The sequence below is a fragment of the Zonotrichia albicollis genome, unplaced genomic scaffold, assembly GCF_047830755.1.
Source record: "Zonotrichia albicollis isolate bZonAlb1 unplaced genomic scaffold, bZonAlb1.hap1 Scaffold_254, whole genome shotgun sequence".
NCBI classification, from domain to species: Eukaryota; Metazoa; Chordata; class Aves; order Passeriformes; family Passerellidae; genus Zonotrichia; species Zonotrichia albicollis.
The window spans coordinates 2,827,743-2,845,731 of record NW_027428428.1 but is presented as its reverse complement, the minus strand read 5'-3'; the positions used below and the strand labels follow the sequence as shown (position 1 = coordinate 2,845,731).

Below are 17,989 nucleotides of genomic sequence, written 5' to 3'. Positions count from 1 at the left end.
CAATGAGCCATGGTGACACTGCAGGCCCTTGTGGAACCTGTTACACTGTAGGAACTTGTGGAACCAAGGGGAACATTGTGACCCTGCAGGGTACCATGGACCCAAGGGGCCACTGTGACACTGTGGGACCTTGTGGAACCAAGAACATCTTTGTGGCTCTGTTGGACCACATGGTCCCAAGGGCCCAATGTGAAGCAGCAGGGCTTTGTGGAGCCAAGAGACCATTGTTGCATTTCAGGGCCTCATGGAGCCAAAGGGCCATTGTGATCCTGCGAGGCACTGTGGATCCTTGGAGAGCATTGTGGCATTGCAAGGCCCCACGGAATCATGGAGACCACTGTGACACTATGGGGCCCTACGGAACCAAAGGAACATTGTGACCCTGCAGGGCCTCATGGAAGCATGGGGCCATTCTGATACTATGGGAAGTTGTGGAAACAGGGACATCATTGTTGCACTACTGGGCCCCAATGGAACCAAGGGGCCATTGGACACAGTGAGGCTTCATGGAAACAATAAATCATTATGGCACTGTGAGGCCTTGTGGAACCACGGAGACCATTAAGATCCTTAAGGACTTGTGTAATCAAGGGGCCGTTATGGCACCATGGGACATCATGGAAGCAAGAAAACCACTGTGACATTGCAAGGCCCCATGGAAGCAAGAAGCTGCTGTGACACTGCAAGCAGCTACTTGTTCCCTGTGGAGAAAAGGGAACATGAAATAGGTGTGGCTGCCTTGGCCTCCCAGGGATCACCTGACAGGTCTGGCTGACCTTGGAATGTGGAAGGCCACTCCCATCTGCCCCTGAAACACTGGGGCTCTGGGGTTTTCTTTTTATGGAAAAGAACTGTCCATCTTTTCCTTGCATCCATGGCCAAAATCCAAATTTCTGAGTATCTAAGGATTGTTGCCAGACAAAAGTTGCCGGGACAGACAGGTCTGACTGGTCTTTGACTCCTGAGGGGCAGCACTCACCTGTTCTCCACACACTGGAAAGGGCTCTCTGCTTTTCTTTTTATGGAAGAAAAACATTCCTCTTCTCCAGGCACAAATGTCTGAAATTAGGACTCCGCATTCATAATTTCAAATATCCAAGGGTTGCTCCAAGCAAACCTGCCAGGAGAGACAGGTCAGACTTGCCTTGGCCTCTGGTGGTTGCTGTTCATCAGCTCCAGAAACATGGGGGCTCCGTGGTTTCCTTCCTATGGAAACCAATGTGACATTGGGAGCCTTGTGAAATGAAGGGGCCATTGTGACACTGCAGAGCACCGTGGATCCAAGGGACCATTGTCACACTGTAGAGCCTTGTGGAACCAAAGACATCACTGAGGCTCTGTTGGGCTACATGGTCCTAAGGGGCCATTGCAAAGTAGAGCTGTGGTAGTTAGCCCAGCTGTAACTCAGAGTCGGCCAGATTTTACCCCAAAAAAACTGGGCATGAGTTTCAAGCGCTGGGAATGATTAGTTTAACTTAGGGTGAACTTGACAGTTACTCAATAACCCTTTAGTGTTGTTATGCTAACTTCTCCAAGTTCTACTCCCCTATTGGTTACTTATTTCTCCTATAGGGTTATTGTTCTAGAGGGTTCTACCCCCAAGTGTACAGGTTGTCACTTCCCCTTTGTCTCAGGTCTTTGGATCCTGCCCCTCATAGTGTTAGTGACTACTCCATGTTTATTGTTTTTCACCCTGTTATTAAAGTTCCTTTTAAACAACTCCATTGATCCTGCTCCTTTGTATTTTCACCACCCTCGCCCTGAAGTCAGGGAACCAGAGAGGTTTGTCACAGCCACCCTCATTGGGACATTTGGTGCATGAACAGGGACCATGACATTCAGGGCTCCCTGTGTCAGTCATGTCAGCTGGGGTTAGCTGATGGATAGGTCAGTGCTCCCTGGAATTTTGAATTGTGCCAGGCCTGGTGGATTCATCCTTACTTCAAGGAACCTTGCCTAGGATCAGCAGGGACAATGACGGTTTCACCTGCATAGGATTGCAGGTGGGTTTGGGGAAATGCAAGACATTTATTGTCCATTTTGCCACTGTGTTTTTACAATATGCACCCACCTCCAATAATTGATTTGGGGTGTTCTGGTGGCTCTTCCACATTAGGCAGAGAAAGACAAAAATGGGCAGCCAGATGTCCAAAGTAGAAAGGAGCATATATGGATGCTTTAATTCTCACTGATCATGACAGAGTATTTTCAAAGAACAAATCAAAATCAATTATGAGGTGGATCATTAAAATTTTTCCACATGCCTCTGCTGATGAAATTCATACCACTGAATTCTGGGATTCAATGGGAGTTAAACTGTACAATTTTTCATCAAAACGGACCCCATTGCATCCCAAATGCTCCCCATCTTCCACACCACCCTGAGTCACTCCAAACTCAGGACCTCCGCTCAAACCTGCCTTTCTCAGACCTTCCACGATGGTCCAAGATGGCAATGGCCACGCGGTCTTGGAGCATCATGCCCTGGAGACTCAAGATGGAAGGAGCCTGAATGTGGCTTGGGAGCCCGACCATCCTGCCTCCATCTTGGGTCCTCCCCTTCCTGCTACCACAACCTTCTCTTCCGCCCTGAATGAACCTCCGGACTCCACCCCCACAACTGCGGGTCACACCCCCACGGTTAATCCACTGTCAATACCTCCAGAACTCCACTCTTGAAGTCGGCCATCCTAAATCAAGGCCTTTCCTCCCAACCCCTGACAAAATGCAGTGCCTTTGCCTCACTGTCTGGCAACAATATAACCCACATGGTCAAGTATATTAAGGCCAGCTGTCACACTATTTCTAATCCAAATGTTTCTGTTCCAAGTTATTCTTCCTCCCCAGAAGAGAGTTTCAATTCCCCAGAGCCACCTTGCCCCTCAACCACAGAAGATCCCTAGGAAAGGATTTGGAAAGAAACACTTAAGAAAGGAGACTGGCAAATAATCTTAAAACTCCTCGTTGCCCCCGCATGTTATGAAAGAAGGGGGCAGAATCCCAGGTATCAGCCACCGGTTTGAGGGGAAATCAAGGATCTATGCAGGGCAGCTAAAGACCATAGGAAGGACTTACCTTGTTTTAATGGCCTAATGAGTGCCATGTTTACAGCATATGTCTCAACCTCCAATGATTTAAAATATATTATGACCATGTTGTTGTCACCTGCAGAATACACCCTGTGGGAAGGGGGATGGAAAGGGGATGGAAGTGTATACTAAATTAATAGCAATGACTATGTTAATAATGAGGCAAGGGCAGAATTGACAATCAACCATCTAGCTGGAGAGGGACAACACAGCCTAACAGATGATCAAGCAGCAAGTATCCCCAGAGAAGTATTGGGTGATATCAAAGAGATGGCTTTGAAAGCTTCAATCCAGGTATTGGATTGGTAGCACCCCCAATTTGGACTGCCTTGGGTGGCTGCAGCTAAAGCTTTAGAACAATTAGTCCATCTTGGGTGCCTGTTAAGTAAGCAAACCAATGCTACCTCCCTCACAATGAGTGGCCTGCTCTCGGACATAGAGACCATCAGACATGCCACCTTGCAGAACAGCGATAAACTTTTTACTCTGAGCACATGGGCATGGCTGTGTAGACTCTGAGGGCATTTGTTGCATGAACCTCTCCAGCCACAGCGAGTCAATCCAAAAGAGCATTCAAGTATTGAAGGAAGGGTTCAGGAAGCTTCAAGTGGAAAACAAAGACTGGTTCAATAAACTCTTCCAATCCAAGGGACTAAAAGGTAGGATGATGTCTAGCTAAAACAGGACATTTAACTCCCTTAGTGGTTGTTCTTGTATTGTTAATTTTCCCATGTGTTTTGGATGCTTTTTGAAAGTCTTGAAAAATTCTTCCAGTTCCATCTTCGCTGTAAAACAGAAAAGGGGAGGATACCCAACACAGGCTCCTTATGGACTGCTTGGAGGGGAGAACTGGAGACCAGGAAAGCACAAAAACCTCTCAGATAGTCAGTGTGAGAAGGAAACACCTTAAAAGTACCTAAAAGTATTCTTAAATCCATAAAGTACATTAAAAACCTTGAGTATCTCAAGGTGTTAATGAGCCCTACTGAGTGTCAGTACAAAGCTCTCTAAGGACTCATTAAAGCAGATAATTGAGGCCATGATTGCATAAACTTATCACAGAGTTTTTATCAAAAGGGAAACACCAAGTACTTTAAAATAACTGAAGTACCCTGAAGTAGTAAGGAGCCCCAATGAGTGTTGTTACTGACAAAGCCTCTCCAGGGACTAATTAAAGCAGATAATTGGAGGCCATGATTGCACAAAGCTCTCAGAGACTCCAAGGCAAAAGCCAAACCCAAAGTTCTTTGAAAAACCTGCAGTCCCTGCAGGGAGCATTCAGGAGCCCCCAGGGCCATTGCTGAGCAAGGCTCCCCAGGGACTCCTTCCAGCAGGTCCTTGAGGCCACTGGGATGTGGGCTAGGGGGGGATGCTGAGGGCAGGACAAGGGGCTGACAGTGCCCAGCCTGGCTGGGGCTGTGCCAGGAGGCCCCAGGGCCTCAGGACAAGGTGTCTCCTCCCAGCCCTTGGTGGCACAGAACCTGCTGTGCCCCAGGGCACCAAGACTTGGCTTCTCTTTGTCCCCACCTGTCATCACTGCCTCCAGTTCTCTGCTCCGCCTGGAGCCTGGGGATACTTTCTCAGTGGTGTCCAGCAGTGGGACACATTAAAAGTCCAAGAAAGTTTGGGGTTGGATTCTGCCTTGGGGTTCTGGAGAGGTTTCTTCAGCTCCCTCTCAGGGACTGATGTCCAGGGCCTGAGCACAAAGCCCCAGAGGCTCATTAAAGTCCTTGTGCTGTGTCTGTGCTGCTGAGCTGGGCTGGGCTCCTGGCACAGAGGCAGCTCCTGGTAACCAAGCAGAGCTTCAAAAGCACATTTCTCTTGATGAGCAGCTCTTCTTCCAGCCCAGCAGGGCTGGGGCACTGCCTGCAGCCACCCCGGGCACAGCACAGAGGCACAGAGAGCTTCAGTCAGGCAGGGCTGGGAAGGTGCTGAGAAGTGCCTGGGGCAGAATCACTGCCAGCCCTTGGCACAGGAACCCCTGGCTGCAGGACAATGCAGCTGCAGCTCCTGGAGTGATCCCCGAAAACTGGAACATCCCAATGCCTACAGACCCTGTGAGTACAACTCTGGGTATTTCTGGTGCAGGGGAGGTGGAATACTCATGAAGCTCTGACATGCAGAGGGGTTCTGCTAAGTCATAGAATATTTCCAAGAACGGTTTTTTGACAAAAATTCAGAAATGTCCTAAGAGTTTGTATTCAGTTTTCCACAATTGGAGACTAACAGGAAGGGCGGGTTAAATATTAAAGATAGTATGTATTATAATTTATGAATTTGGACAAGTACTTGAGACATCTGAACTGTTACTTTAAGTGATCCATGGGTTCACAGGAGATCCCTAGTGTGCTTTCAGCCACTCTGCCCATGGACAGCACAAGCATCACCTTTGCTGGAGCCATCAGGCTCAGTCTGAGCTGTCTTTTCTCCAAGCTGCAAACAGAACCTGCGCCAGCCAGCGCCCTGCAAACAGGCAGGGTTCTGTCAGGCCAAGGAGAGGGCACAGAGATTTGGGCTCTGTGAGTGCTGGCAGGGAGAGCTCAGGCACAGTCAAACACCTGCAGGAGGAAAATCTCCGGGAAGCAGAGAGAAGATTGGGCAATGAGAGAAAAAAAACCCCAGCAATGCTGTGGCAGGGAGAGTTTAGAGATGCCCACAGGATCCCCTCCAGTGCAGCGCCTCCCTCTGAACAAGCCACCTCCCTCCTGTCCCCCAGCCAAGCCTCTGCCCTCAGGGCCGGGGCTCCAAGGCGTGCAGCCCCTCCTGTGCAGGCAGAGCTGCAGCAGAGCCGTGGGGCAGCTCTGCAGCCCCGGGCCCAGTTCCCTCTGCAGAGCACAGGGCTGGGAGCAGCTGCCCGGCCCTGGGGGCTCTGGCAGGGGCACAGCTGGCTCAGGGTGACGCTGTCCCCAGTGCCCGGCTCTGGGCAATGCAGTCAGGGCAGCCAGGGAAGGAGCTGCATCTCCCTTAATCCAATGCCATCATAAGAACACTTGCAAGTCCTTGTGAGATTTCAGTCCAGGCTGGGAGCTTCAACCCATAATGCAAACCTGTCCTAGAGTATCTCAGAGTTTTAAGATTGATGGGGAAAGACAGAGGTGTTGTGACGCTGAAAATGCTGCTGGGTTGGTGAAATGAGCAGAGAGAGTCCTTGGCTACAAAAATGGAACTGGGCTGTGGTGGATCCATCTGCTCTCAGCAGTGCCTGGGGTTTTTAAGAGAAACACGGGAGTGTGAACATCCTCCATCCAAGAAAAGTGAAAGCCCAGAGAAACTGCAAACAGTATGAAGTGACAGATCATCTGCCCCCAGTTTCCACTCATTATCTTGCCTCAGGGAAACCACTCTGTTCTACCAGAGGGCAGCAGAAACACTGAGGGTTTCTGATATCCAAGAATACCAGGAAGTACATGGAAAGAGCTTAAAAAGAAAGCATCAGAACTCTTAAACACAAGAGCATGTCCATGTGTGTTATAAAGGAGGGTGTGTGGAAAATGGCTTTAATTTTGGTTACAGGTATCTCCTCTAACTCTTCACTGTCCTATATTCCATGAACAGGTCCCCATGTCCAGCCCCAGCAAATGTCCAACAGCAGCTCCATCAGGCACTTCCTCCTGCTGGCATTGGCAGACACGCGGCAGCTGCAGCTCCTGCACTTCTGCCTCTTGCTGGGCATCTCCCTGGCTGCCCTCCTGGGCAACGGCCTCATCATCAGCGCCGTAGCCTGCAGCCACCACCTGCACACGCCCATGTTCTTCTTCCTGCTCAACCTGGCCCTCAGCGACCTGGGCTCCATCTGCACCACTGTCCCCAAAGCCATGCACAATTCCCTCTGGGACACCAGGGACATCTCCTACAAAGGAGGATGTGCTGCAGAGCGAGGCTGCCCTGGGCACCGTCAGAGGGACAGGGCAGGACAGCTCCTGCTGCCAGGGACGGCTGCAGGGGCTGAAGCTGGGGCTGCAGCCAGGGCTGCCCAGGGCTGTCCTGCAGAGCAGCTCCTGCAGCCCTCGGGGCTCTTGGCCAGCCCAGGGCATGTGCCACCTGCCAGGGGCAGCTCTCAGCCTGCCTGGCAGCTCCCCATGTGCGCTGCAGGGGAGAAGTTGGAGGTGGAAGGAGCCACCCCCATCAGGGCAGATTCCTCCTGCTTTGGAGATGGTACTGCATGGCCAGGGCTGCTCTCAGCTTTCTCCTAAAGGGAAGGGAAAGGGGCTGTCAGCTTTGGCTGTGTCACTGACACTCCTGTACTGTCACCCAGGCCATCAGCAGATGGGCCTCAGATCTCCCTCAGAAAGTGCCTCCTCAGCCTCCTCTCCCTACAGCCAGCAGCAGCAGCTCCTTGGCTTGCAGCATCTCTGTTTGTCTGCCCTGCCCTTAAGGCCCTGCTACCAGGGAGATGCCCCCGGGCAGTGCCCTGTGCTGGGAGGGGTCTGCAGGGCAGAGCTGAGCCCCCAGGGCTGGGCTGGGCTCTGGCAGCACTGGCAGGGACAAGGCTTGGATAGAGAGAAACAGCTCCCAGTAGGCACAACTCCAGGCAGCAGAGAGCTAGACCAACCCTTGGCATCCCTTCATGTCCAGCTGCATAGGGAGAGAGAGAAGAGTTGGAGAGATTGATTTTGAAATTGGAGTCTTCTAAAAAGACACGTAATTTTTAAATGCAGTTTTCAATTTGTACATCCCATACTAGAAAATAGTGAAATGAGCAAAGGGCACCTGTGTTGGAAAAGCAGGTCTGAGTGCACTGGGGCACAGGGAGTCTTGTTTTCCCTCTGGGCTCCCCAGTGTTCAGCCTGAGAGCAATGCTAAAAACAGGACTCCCGTCACTTCTAAAAAACACACAGTTACTTAGCAACCCAAACGGACACTGAAAAACAAAAAAGGTAAAAGAAATTACCCCAAAGAAAGAGAAGCAATTTTGAGTGCTTTTGTAAGAAAATAGCATGAGATTCACTCAAGGTACCTTGTCCAAATAGTTTTCTTTGAAGAGCTCACAATGTCCAGAATGAAGAAATGTCCAACAGCAGCTCCATCAGGGAATTCCTCCTGCTGGAACTGGCAGACATGCGGCAGCTGCATCTCCTGCACTTCTGCCTCTTGCTGGGCATCTCCCTGGCTGCCCTCCTGGGCAACGGCCTCATCATCAGCGCCGTAGCCTGCGGCCACCACCTGCACACGCCCATGTTCTTCTTCCTGCTCAACCTGGCCCTCAGCGACCTGGGCTCCATCTGCACCACTGTCCCCAAAGCCATGCACAATTCCCTCTGGGACACCAGGGACATCTCCTACAAAGGATGTGCTGCCCAAGTATTTCTGTTTTTTTTTTTTCTTGCAACAGAGATTTGCCTCCTGACCATCATGTGCTACGACCGCTACGTGTCCATCTGCAAACCCCTGCACTACGGGACCCTCCTGGGCAGCAGAGCTTGTGCCCACATGGCAGCAGCTGCCTGGACCAGTGCCTTTCTCAATGCTCTCATGCACACGGCCAATACATTTTCCCTGCCCCTGTGCCATGGCAATGCCGTGGGCCAGTTCTTCTGTGAAATCCCACAGATCCTCAAACTCTCTTGCTCCAAATCCTACCTTAGGGAATTTGGGCTGCTTGCTGTTAGTGCCTGTTTATCATTTGGTTGTTTTGTGTTCATGGTTTTCTCCTATGTGCAGATCTTCAGGGCTGTGCTGAGGATCCCCTCTGAGCAGGGACGGCACAAAGCCTTTTCCACCTGCCTCCCTCACCTGGCCGTGGTCTCTCTGTTGTATAGCACTGGCACATTTGCCTACCTGAATCCCCCCTCCAAGTCTTCCCCATCCCTGGATGTGGTCCTGTCAGTTCTGTACTCGGTGGTGCCTCCAGCCCTGAACCCCCTCATCTACAGCCTGAGGAACCAGGAGCTCAATGCTGCAGTGTGGAGACTGATGACCCGATGGTTTCAGGAACATTAAACTGCTGGCCAGTATTTGCAAATCACTTGTAATAAAAGTAATCTTTGATACTTCTTCTTGGTTTCATTTCAGAGTTCCTTTACTTTTGTTTTACTTTGTTCTTATTGTCCAAAAAGAAATTTCATTGTTTGTTCCATTGGTCATTTTGTTCCTCTCCACCACCCCTGTAGCCACCGACTGTATCAATGAGGGGCTGTGTTCTTGGTGCCTTTAAATGAAATGATGATCTCTCCCAAAAAAGTTTTCAGCAGAAAAAAGCAGAACTTTTCTGTCCTTTTGTTGCCTTCTCTTGCGCTGCAGCAGCAATGTCTATGTGCAGAGCTGGAGGCAGATCAGTGCTGGCACAGCAGCTGTGCCCAGCAGCAGCAGCACTTGGTGTTGCCAGTGCTGCTGCCGTGGCCCTGCCCCGCTGCCCTGGTGGCCCTGGTGTTGCTGCAGGGCCTGAGTGCTCTCGGGGCCGGGCACAGCCCTGGGGGTGGCAGTGCCGGGGCTGCAGCAGGGACAGGCCATGGGCACTGCTGGGGCAGCGCTGACGCCTCAGCCCAGGGCCTGGGGGCTCCAGGCTCCTTGCCCAGGCTCTCTCAAGAACACACCCAGGCCAATGCTCAGCACAGAAAAGCCCCGTGAGCAGCCCCAGGCTGGCTGTGGGCAGGCTGGGGGCAAACAGCATGGCTGGGGCTCTGCAAGGGCCCTGGGGCAGAGGGGAAGGAGCAGCAGAGCAGGGGCTGATCCATCCCCAGTGCGCTGCACAGCCCAGGGCAGCGTCCCAGAGCATCCTGACGGAGCTGCCAACATCATCCCCCCTCTGTAGCCCTGGCCTCTCCCCCAGCTCACACAGGTGCCCCATCCTTGCAGGCACAGACACGGCAGCACTGGCTCAGCAGCCCCTGTTTGCATTGCACACAGCAGGGGGAGCACCCCCATGCTGTTGGTGTGGGGACATGAACCTGAGGGAGCACAAATGCCATCAGCCCCTGGGGCCAGCAAGGGCTGGGGGACACCAGGGAAACCACTCAGCTTTGTCCTGGCCTCTGCAGTCAGCCAGAAAGTTTGTTCCCATCAGCTGGGAGTTTCCTGTCCCACTGCGGACACTGTTGCTCAGACCCAGGGCTGCCTGGCAGCCACTCCCAAACTACCCCGAGCATTTCCTTGGCTTCAGCTTTGCTTTCTTCCTCTTGCCTATTGCTGTCCCCTCCCCTTCAAACAGCCCACCCCTGCTTGCCCTTTCTCTCTGGCTCCACTCCCCATTGCAGTTCCTGACTTGCCACCATGGGAACGTCCTTTGGGCAGCAGGATCATCCTACAAGTGCTGCAGGAATTGTCTGCAGGCTCCTGCATTGCCTGGTGCTGCTCCCTTGCCAGAGGCACCCCAGGCCAGGGGGGCACATCTGGGCTGCTGTGTCTGGCTCTGGGGCTCCCTGTTCTGGGCAGTGAGGAGGAGCTGCAGAGGCTCTGCAGGACTGCCAGGATGGGCTTCGGGGCTGGCAGCAGAAGCTCAGGGACCTGGGCTGCTGGAGCTTCTGAAGAGGAGGCCCAGGGCTCATCCTGCAACTGCTCCAAGGGTGGTTCCAGAGAATCCCAGAATCAGCAAGGTTGGACAAACCTTGGAGATCATCAAGTCCAACCTGTGCCCTGACACTGCCTTGTCTACCTGAGCCTCCTCTTCTTCAGGATAAACAACCCCAGCTCCCTCAGCTGGTCCTCACAGTGCTTGTGTTCCAGACCCCTCCGCAGCCTTGTTGCCCTTCTCTGGACACGCTCCAGCCCCTCCATGTCCTTCCTAAACTGAGGGCCCAGAACTGGAAACAGCACTCAAGGTGCTGCTCAACCAGTGCCAGGCACAGAGGAAGATTCACTGTCCTGGTCCTCAGTTCAAATGTTCGCAGGGGTCCCATCATGAGGGAAGTGATGAGAATACTGACTCCATGTTTCAGAAGGCTGATTTAATATTTTATGATATATATTATAATTAAATAAAACTATACTACAAGAATATAAAAAAGGATTTCATTGGAGGTTAGAAAGCAAAGGAATGGAATGATAAAATCTTGTAACTGACCAGAGTACCAAAGCAGCTGGGCCTGTAATTGGTCATCAAGTAGAAACATTTTCACCTGCTGGGTAAACAGTTCTCAGAATCACATTTCAAAGCAGCAAAACATGGAGCAGCTGAAACATTACAGCTTCTCAAGAGAAAAGATCCTAGTGTGACAGTCCCGCTGGCCACACCATTCCTGATCCATAGGAGTGCCAGGGGTTGGATGAGGGAAATGGTGAGGAGAGGGTGGGGAAAAAGTCTGGTTGATTATCAGCCATGAAGGGTCTTGATCTTCTTATCTATTTAGACTGCATTAGAAGTTGCAGGGGGCAATATCAATTGGACATTGCTGATACCAAATTATAAACAGAAAAAAAACAGGAGAAAACAATTTTCTCTGCTTTTTTTCCAATACAGCAGATTCACTTTGAATAGACTTCTAAAAAATGTCTAATTACCCACAGAAGAACTGAAAACTTGAATTATTCCCATGGGCTTTTCTTATTTGAGTGTTTTGAACAAATGATTATGAGCCTTTTTCAGTGAATTTCTGAACTGAAGAGCTCAAGAAAGAAGAGGCCTCCGGAGTAGGAAAACTCATCAGCAACCTCCAAGTGGATGAAGGTCAATCCCCATCAAGAGCAGCAATGAACAGAAATGGGCACAGCTTTGTGGCTGCCCCAGCTTTGGCATGGGCCAGGGGCCTGGAGTAGGAGCAGCTCTTGAGGGCCCCAAGGCCGCGGCTCTTGTGCTGCCCTGGGCAGTGTCGGGGCACCAGGGTAGCTATAGATCCAATGGTGTCAGGAACCCACATCTTAAGAGAGGAACCCACTTGCCGCGGCAAAAAGTCCAAATATGGACCACACTGGACAAATCCAGACCAGCTTTTTTTTATTATTATTATTAGCACATTAGCCTCAGAACATTGTTAGATGTTAACAGCTTGCTGGCCTAATGGAAAATGCCCCCGAAGGTGGGGTAAAACGGAATGACATAAAATCATCTCAGTTTAGATTTCAGCCAATCACACCAAAACAAGACATATTGACAAGCTTTCCATCCAACCTTATAAAACATACGTAATGGTAGTTAAAACAAAGACTATTTCATAAGAAACAAAGAACAGAGCTCTATTCACAGTAACCTTCTAAAGATATACATTAAATAAACTTGTTGCCATCCTAACGCCAAATCTACAAAGTCGTATTGTTATTTGTCACGTCTACTGCTTGGGAAACTTTTCCGCTTGCTTGGGAAACTTTTCTGCTGTAACAGAACTTCGGGCCACATCCTGAGGCCTAAATACTCTTTTTTAACCATTTCCTAAAAACCCTCTGACTTTATGGATTCCCACATTTCCCCCTCTTTGTTTGACCCAGAATCTTTCATTTCCTTGTCGCTTACTACTTGCTTTTCATAGCTCTACTGCAAAATTTCTGCTTATTATCTGTTGGAGACGTATTTGCACTAAAGCATTGCTATATTACGGCACAGCAACTTAATGCTGTGATGGCCCCATCCTTGAAAGAGATATGAACCACGTTTGGTAATAGTTACAAGTCATTGTTCAAAAAACTCTGGTCGATTCCAAGGTCTTAATTCAAAACCTTCGTTCATGTCTATACCTTCATCTACTGCTTTCGTGAGATTTCGAACACTCTCTGTGCTTCTACTTCCTAACTCTCCTGCTTGTATGACAAAAACTTCTCGGACTGTTTTGTTCATCATTCGCCAAACACAACAAAGTATACAAGGTAGCACTATAAATATCAATATTAGAACACCTAGTACATAAAGACCTATCTTGCAAAGTTGCCTTAGCCAAAGTGCAAAACTCCGTTTTTGAAACAAATCGTCCAACCAGAAACCTCCATCTTCTTTAATTTGGGCTGTCAGATCCTTCAATTTTTGAATGCTTTTATGAATGGATTCAGAATGGTCAGACAAATTCATACAACACAATCCTTCAAATTCCTCACAACCATGTCCTTGTGCCAGTAAAAGAAAATCAATGGCTGCTCTGTTTTGAAGAGTAGCATGTCTAATACTATCAACATCGGTCAACATATCACTGATTGCAGAGGATGTGGCATTAGCTTGTTTGCTCACCCAACATCCAACTCTATCTAATTGTCTCAATGCCACTGCTGAAGCCAATTGGGGTAAAAATGTACCTGCTGAAACCCTTCTGGCGGCATTCGAAGGCATAAAATCACTCTGACAGTTCTCATCATGATGAGGAACAGCTCTCGTTCTCCTTTGTTTCTTTTTCATCACTGCTTTGGCAGTGGGGGCAATTATGGTGAGCATACCAATGATACAAGGACCACCTTCAAGGTGAGCTGGAATGCCTTGCCAAGGCCTGTCTCCGCAAATGAACCAATACCCTTTCGGCAATTGCCATGGATATTGATCCGTCTCCGGAAACACATCCCAACTATTTGAAACATTACACCAAAAACTCAAATTTTTATATGCAAAATAATGAGGAGTAACACTAAACTTTGGGGGATCACCTTTTCGCCAGGCACGAGTCATAAAAGTAAAACAAAAATCCATGGTTAAAGAACCAAGGATTTCCAATTCTTGAGGTTCAGATGTTGCCCTGAGAAGTTTTTTGGACCAAATGTTCCAATTGAAAGAAGGATTGTTTCCATTGTCAGTTCCACCTGGCCTAGCATTGGATTGTTTTTTGACCAAAGGCAACTCTTTCACTGGCACACCAACCAAACAGGTTGAAAAAGGCTTTTCTGGTTCTGAATTTGACAGACATATAGTATCTGATCCGGCAGCTTGGCTAAGGTCACCCAAACATTCGTTTTCGGTTGATCCACAGGCAAATCTGCACGACAAAAAACAATTAAAATCAAGCAAAACAAATATACTATTTGAACTTGCTCCATCTCTTTCATGAACTAAGTCTTGGCAGAATTTTTTCTACACAAAATCTCTAACTTAAACCTTCGCCAAAAATTAAGACTGTTAAACAAACATTCAGCATTCAATTAGTATACTCATAAACAACATTGACACAAATTCATAGTTCATGGGTTCCACCGATGTACAAAGAACGTCAGGCACAAGAGGCGTCAGGCGAGACTCGGGATCTTTCGATTCGGTCCACGTCTGCGTACTTGCTTCCTCGGTTCTGGGCTCGACTGCAGGTTCTGAAGTGTGATATGGTTTGACGTTTTTGGCAGGAACTCATTTAATTCTAGCACCTGTGGAGACAAAAGCATACCCTTTCCCCAAATTATTAATCAAAATCCCCAATAATTAATCAAAGCCTTGTTCAGTCTCATCTGTGGGGTGACCTCCGTTCCCCCTCTCTGTTGATTTAATATGCGTTTTAGGGTTTGATGTGTTCTTTCAATGATTGCTTGGCTTGTGGGAGAGTGGGGAATACCAAAAATGTGCCGAATACCCTATTCATTTAAAAATGTGGCTAATTTTTGAGATATGTATGTGGGACTATTGTCAGTTTTTACTTCTTGGGGTACACTCAATGAAGCAAAAGCTTGCAGGAAATGATGACAGGCATGATTGCTGGTTTCACCTGTGTGAAGGTAAGCAAAAACTGCACCAGAGAATGTATCTACGGAAACATGAATATTTTTAAATTTACTAAAAGAAGGATATTTAGTAACATCTGTTTGCCACAACTGTAGGCTTTGTAAGCTTCGGGGTTTGATTGCTCTTGTAGAAACAGGAGGTTGTACTAATTGACAGTCAGGGCAAGTATGAATGATAGCTTTAGCTTGACTTTTAGTAATTTGGAACATTCTCATAAGTGCTTGGGCATTTTGGTGGAAAAAGGCATGACTCAATTTTGCTTGTTTAAAAATGTTTGGCAATGTGTTAGAAATGACTATTGTCAGCTTGTCCGCTCTTGCGTTTTCTTCTACTAAAAATCTAGGAAGTGAAGAATGTGCTCTAATATGAGAAACAAAATATGGGTTAGTTCTATATTGCAAAGTTGTAAAAAGACATGAAAGCTAACGATGTAAAGTTTCATTGCTAACATCTTTTAAAATTGAACCCTCTATTCTTCTAACTACATTAGCAACATAGGCAGAATCTGTGACTAAATTAAAAGGCTGAGGAAAAAGCTGAAATGCTCGAACTACTGCGGCAAGCTCAACGATTTGAGGGGATCTCTCTACTGTTTGTATATCAGATTCTCAAACATTAGTTTTTTGATTAAACTAAGTTACAACAGACTTGTGGCTTTTGCTAGAGCCATCAATGAAGAGAGTCACAGCATTTAAAGGTTCTTCACTTAATTTAGGTTTTTCTCTGAAACTCAGTTTTGCTTGCAGTAGCTTGTGAGCTGGATAGTGTATGGAACAAACACTTGGGAAACCTAAAAATGCATATTGTAGATCATCAGAATTTTGCATTGCCCAATTGAAGTAATCTTTTTTCAATGGTAAATAGATAACTGAAAATTCTTGACTTGCTAAAGTTAACAATCTGGTTCTAGCTTTGATTATAATGTATGCAATCATTTTTAGAACTGTGAAAATGGTCTTTGGAAACCTGTTGGGAGGAAAAACTCATTCCATTATTAACAAAGGATTTTGCTCTGTGGCGTCCCACTGAAAAATGAGACCACAAAGCTGCATCTTCTCTCTTAAAATTGTAAGAAAAAAAGGGTTTCTAGGAATGCAGCGATGAGCTTGTCTTTCTTGAAGAGCTTCTGTGATCTTGTCGAGAGCAGCACAAGCTTCAGGGGTTAAAGTTCTTGGTGAAGTAAGGTCGTTACTTCCTCTCAGCAAATTGAAGAGTGGACTCAGTTCATCATTGGTGATTCCCAACATCGGTCTGACCCAGTTTATTTCTCTTAGAAGTTGTTGTAACTCTTGTAGGTTGTTGACTCTGGTTCGGATCTGAATTTTTTGTGGTGTTATTGTCGTCTCAGTCATCTTCCATCCCAGGTACTTCCAAGGTGAAACTTCTTGAATTTTTGTTGTAGAGATTTCAAGCCCAGCTTTTTGAATTTCAGCAACAACACAGTCTCGAGTTTCTTCCATCTCTTCCTGTGTAGAGGCTGTGATGAGAAGATCATCCATGTAGTGTAGAATCATGGATCTTGGAAACTTCTGCCGGGCAGGATGCAAGGCTTGGGCAACGAAATGTTGACAAATTACAGGCGAATTTTTCATTCCTTGTGGGAGCGATTTCCAATGGTATCTTCGAACGGGTTCACTTCGATTGATGACGGGAACTGAAAAGGCAAATCTTGGAGCGTCATCAGGGTGAAGTGGAATATGGAAGAAACAGTCTTTTAAATCAATTATAACGAGAGACCAATGCTTCGGGATCATGGGCAAAGAAGGAAGTCCAGGCTGAAGAGAACCCATGTCTTCAATCACTTCATTGATTTTCCTCAGGTCATGTAGCAACCTCCAGGAATTAGATGTCTTCTTGTGGATGACAAAAACTGGAGAATTCCAGGGACTGTTCGTGGGAGCGATGTGGCCTTTCTGTAATTGTTCTTCTACCAGTTTATTAAGAATGTTCAACTTTTTTTCTGTCAAAGGCCATTGGTCGACCCACAAAGGATGGCTGGTTTTCCAGATGAGCTTTAAAGTTGCAGGTTTTGACGAAGTTTTCATTACAGGCCCACTTCCAGTCTTGCTCCCCATTGGGACAGGACGTCTCTCCCCCAGACGGTGAGAGGCTTCTGAACAACAAAAGGACGCACTGTTGCAGTCTTTCCTTCAGGACCTGTAATGTCAATCATGGATGCACTTTGCATACAAACAGTAGCACCTCCAATTCCTGAAAGAGAACCTGAAGGAGATACTAAATCCCAGTCATTGGGCCAAAACATGTGAGAAATCACAGTAACATCTGCACCAGTATCAGGCATTCCTGTAACATAAATTGTTTGACCACAGTGAGTCAAGCTACAAGTTAGTTGTGGACGGTCACTGTTCAAATATTGCACCCAGAAAAATTCTGCACCTGAGGTATTAGGAGACACATTTTCAGATGTCAGAAATGCAATAGCAATAGGTGTGTTGGGTGGAATTACCGTCGGAACATCAAATGCAAGAGCTAAAATCATCAGCTCTTCATTATAATTTACTGAAACAACAGTAGGGAAGATTGACAGTCCCAGAAATTTGTGGTTTGCTTGTCCTTCTTGACAAGAGAAATCTTGTCCTTCTTGACAAGAGTTGATCAGCCCAGTAGGAATATTCACCCAGCAAAAATTAGTTAAAAGATGAATTAGTTTTGAGGAACTCAATTCAACCCTTGTGTTTGGAATTGCTGAGCTGGCATCATTCGGGGGTGGGCTGTTTGAGAGACAAATGGCTGACGTGCCATCATCATTTGTTCCGAAATCTGGTTGCCAGTGGGTGCCACTATTTGTGTCTGAGCGCGGTGGAACGCGCTGTTTTTGAAGTTTAACGACAGTGGGTTCCCATTAATATCAAATAGTGAGTGACAGTATTTAGCAAGATGCCTTCCTTTTCGGCATTGAGGGCAAATAGAAATTTGATTTGCTGTTCCACGACAATCTTTTTTGAGGTGCCCTAGTTTACCACAAGCAAAACAGAGAGGCTTTTTATTAGGCTCTACTTGTACAGCATTAACAGAGTTTTCTCAACGTTTTTCTTGTTTTTCTAAAAGCTTTTCAATTTTATCTATTCGTTGTGTCAAATTGTGTTCTAGTGTTTTTTCTAAAGCATTGACTTGTGAATTTGCAGCATTTTGTGAACTCATAAGTCGACTGCAAGCTGTTAGCATCTGTGTAACTGTTGGAGGTTGATCAGGCAAAGCTAAAATAATTTTTCTACATTCATCATTAGCATTTACATAAGCAAGATTTTGAATGATATAAGACCGGGCTTGTTCATCTGGACATTGCCTTTCAACAGCTTGAGTTAATCTATCCAAAAAAGAACCATAA

General features: G+C 47.4%; 1 protein-coding gene and 1 long non-coding RNA gene across 2 annotated transcripts in view; one reads left to right on the top strand and one right to left on the bottom strand.

Moving 5' to 3' along the window:
- Positions 1-17,989, bottom strand: part of LOC141727737 (uncharacterized) — a 63,481-nt gene that overhangs the window by 30,782 nt on the left and 14,710 nt on the right. The gene's annotated exons all lie outside the window — the stretch shown is intronic.
- LOC141727754 (olfactory receptor 14I1-like) lies at positions 8,097-9,029 on the top strand. Its single transcript, XM_074534038.1, has one exon. It carries the CDS (start codon positions 8,097-8,099, stop codon positions 9,027-9,029), a length of 933 nt encoding a protein of 310 aa, XP_074390139.1.